Source organism: Nicrophorus vespilloides, unplaced genomic scaffold, assembly GCF_001412225.1.
Source record: "Nicrophorus vespilloides isolate i.1.1-1 unplaced genomic scaffold, Nicve_v1.0, whole genome shotgun sequence".
Lineage (NCBI taxonomy): Eukaryota > Metazoa > Arthropoda > Insecta > Coleoptera > Silphidae > Nicrophorus > Nicrophorus vespilloides.
In genome coordinates this window covers 28,816-32,390 of record NW_017100061.1, presented here as the reverse complement: position 1 = coordinate 32,390, position 3,575 = coordinate 28,816, and the positions used below count along the sequence as shown (strand labels likewise).

Here is a 3,575-nt window from a genome sequence, read left to right as displayed (position 1 = left end):
GAAGCAAGCATCTTGTCAATTTAAAAATTGAAAGTGGATATTCCCGATTCTAATTTTGGTATTATTGGAGATGATTCACTTTCGTTTCGTTTTCTATGTTTGCAACTTGCACTGTTCGTTCCTCTCCATATGATATGATGACGTCTGTCGCTTTTTGGCGTTTTCAAATTGAAAGTCGTTTATTTCCGCGATATATATATATATCAACAGCATCACCCCTCACCCAACGAAACGTAATTGGAAGCTCTCGTAATTGGTCAAAGATATAATAGATAATTGTTTATTTGTGTGTGCATTATTTAAAAAAAAAACGGTACGAAAGTGGACTTTGCCCTTCCACAGTTTATGAGTTGAGAGTTTGCAAAAGCATGCAGTAAATATACATTAGATCTAATTTTGTTTTCATGTTGCAGGTCCCACTCCACTCGATATACTGGGTGTTTCCTCGGAGAAGACGACAGATGAATTAGCCGAAAGCAAGCAATATCAACCACCACCACCACCCACCCCCATTCAAACTATCACCAATCATCATCCTTCATCACTACTTTCGTCTCTTCTCTGATCCGCCCATCCACCCACCATTCGTACATACCGGATCTGCGATGAAGGAGGGCCGGAAGTTGACCGTCTTCCGGGACAGCGTGCCCGCAGTTCACGGAAAACCGAGCGCCACGCCGACAGTTCGCGTCAGGCTCAGCAATCACCAAAGAAACCTCAGTCTGGATTTTAGGTTCGTAAAACAAATTGTCGTATTAAATGTTCTCTCGTCTCATCAGATCGAATCTCGTGCAAATATTTACACTTTCGAAATGAGAGATTGCGCCAAATGCAGAAACCAAACGCCACGTTCACCGGAAGCGTCCTATTATATCTATCAGATTTGTTGTTTCGTAATATCTGCAGTTTTAGTTAGTTAACCCAAATTGCCGACAAATCGATTTCGCAAACAAATACACACACACATTCTTGATCTCTCTGCAACGAACGAAACATTTCTTTATTTCAATACGCTCCTCCTCTCTTCTTCTCAAATCTTCTTAGTCTTTATATATTCGAATTTGAGAGTGCAGCAGCAATTGGTAACAAACAAATTGAAACTAACCACAGACGACTTTTTATTAGTAAACAATTAGATGTTCTTCCTTGTTATCTAATCTAAGCCTAAAGATTAAAACTCAATTAAACTCTTATCAACGATGTTTCGCTTATCTCCGAATGTTGTCGGACACTAAAAATCGTTTCCAACTTTAAATTTGAATGCGTGCAATTCAGTTCGTTTGCTTCAATTAGTCAAGAAATGTGCACGTTATCGATCGCTGCACCAGTTTCGATAATATTCTATACGTAACTCAAGTTTTAATGTAAGTCTGTTGTAATTACTTTGATAACTTTCAAAACTATTGTTTACTATCGAAGTTTACGCAACTTTTCTATTAATAATAATAATTCATTACTTATTTGGATGTAATTGTGTAACTGTTAACTGCTAAAGTGAATAACTTTCAAATCGAATTGTCGTCTGTTATTTGAATTATCGAACTGAATTCAATTAGTTGAATGAAAATTCGGTTGATGCGTTTGCGAATGAATCGTGTTGTTGTTGTTGTTGATGTGTTTTAAAGGAAATGCATCGGCATCACTTTTCTCCTCCGGAAGTCGTCGCGATGAGATATATGTGTGTGTGTTTGTGTGTATTTGTTACGTGATTTCCGACGACTTCCCTTCCTGCCTGTCTCGATGAATGAACGAAACCAAATCTGAATCATTCTCAGCCCTCGCCCCCCAAATCGTATTTGCTGGTTTTTGATAACGTGATTGACGATGAGTGGAGAAACATGTGTTTCTTGTTTTTCTTCCCTCACCTCATTTCCAGCAGCAGCAGCTGTAGTACGTTTAAATAAATAAACTTAAAGAAGCCAGGAAGGTTCGAATCGACCTTCGGGGTTTTCTCGTTCAGTTCTACAATTGCATAACACTTGTTTTTTTGTGTGTGTATTGATTAAACTTGGATGAGCACTCTACAGAGTACGAGAATCGCTAATGACGAACTCTCCAATGTTTTTTCGTATTGGTGCAAAGAATGTACGATAATTTAATTTTGATCCAATTACGAGTGAAAGCAAGTTGGCAGGCGCAGCGCATAACCGATTTCCTTTTTGCGGATTTCCTCCTTCCTTGAATTCGTGTTTTTTTGTTGTTGTTGTTAAAGTTTGTATTTTGGAAATACCGAAATTCTGTTTCATAACGCTCCATCCGATTGTTACGTACATACCTATACCTATCCACTTAGCACACGTGCATTCACCATTTCGCAACCTTCTCGTTTTCTGCTGGTATCAATGAACTTTTGACCCGCGATTCTCTTCATTCATTCATTCCAATTCCGTATGCGTAATGATCGCCCCTATCGTCAATTGCCGCGTTACGTATACGCCTCTCCTCCATCCGTCGAGTGCGGTAATTAAAATTCCTCGGATAACTCGACCACACCAAGTCTACTGTACATGATGATGATGATGTAGAGTGGAAGTGAGAGGGAGAAAGATGAATAAGTATGTGTAATGCTTTTTAAATTGTTCTTCGCATTCCGGAGACGATGATGATCATTACATGTTTGTGAATTGCGCAGGCCAGCAAGTCTTGTTTATTGTTATTATCATCATTGAGACAGGCGGAAAGATGTTCAGATTGTTGTAATCTTAATGCGTCACCACCAATTGCTGTGAAGGTGATTGTTGTTGGTTACGCAAGTGGAAGTCGGAAGGGAAGAAATGGATGGATTTTCTTTGATTCGATTAACAGAGACTGCAGAAATATTTGCTTCGACGTTGGATCGGCGTCGCGTGGGGAAATACAGTTAGTCACAAGAGAGTCTAAATGTATACGCGCGCCTCTACTGCCGTCTGCGACGATCCATAAACCGTTTGCGTTTCGTTAATAATTCCTCTTTTTTTGCGTGTAGCCTCGAAATCAATTACATCTTCATCTACGGATAATGCTGCGAATGTTGTGAGTGTTACCGTTGATGCGGTGTGAGAGAATATAATTGGATTTCGCGTTTGTTTTTGTTGTTGTTATCTAACCCACATGAAAAGTGAAATTAATTAATATCGATTCTCGTTTCTCGATGACGACGTACGAATGCGCCGCGTTGCGTTCTGTTTTCTGTTCTTTTTATTATTATTATTTTTTGTATTAAAATTGTTTGTATTTGTTGTTGTCAGGTCGATGGGGATTCCGCTGCCACCGGTGACGCAGGTGACGACGGGAAATGGCACGCACATGACGCTGCACCACAGGAACAGGAGTCTGGATTCGGCACTGCAGAGGATCCCCGAGGTCGATGTGACGCCGAGTCCCGAATGCGAAGTCGTCATCGTCTCCTCGTCGGAGGTGATGTCCTCCAACTGCCAACAGACGGGCATCGCGAAGACGCAGCGCGACGAGCTTGCCAGTCTCGGATCCGACGATTCCGGCATCCTCTGCGGCTCGGACACCGGGTCGACGAGCGATGGAGGAGGTGGCGGTGGAGGAGACGGCGGAGGAGGAGGAGGAGGTGGCGTTTGCAGCAG

At 41.5% G+C, this 3,575-nt stretch overlaps 1 protein-coding gene across 1 annotated transcript in view; it reads left to right on the top strand.

Annotated features, from left to right (window-relative positions):
• The first annotated feature begins 414 nt into the window (after positions 1 to 414).
• The window catches only part of LOC108566794 (phosphatidylinositol 4-kinase beta-like), an 8,738-nt gene continuing 5,577 nt past the window's right edge, over positions 415 to 3,575 (top strand). Inside the window, 2 exon segments of the mRNA XM_017926858.1 lie at positions 415 to 733; positions 3,228 to 3,564. Coding sequence (XP_017782347.1) covers positions 606 to 733; positions 3,228 to 3,564 — 465 coding nt within the window. The 5' untranslated portion in view covers positions 415 to 605.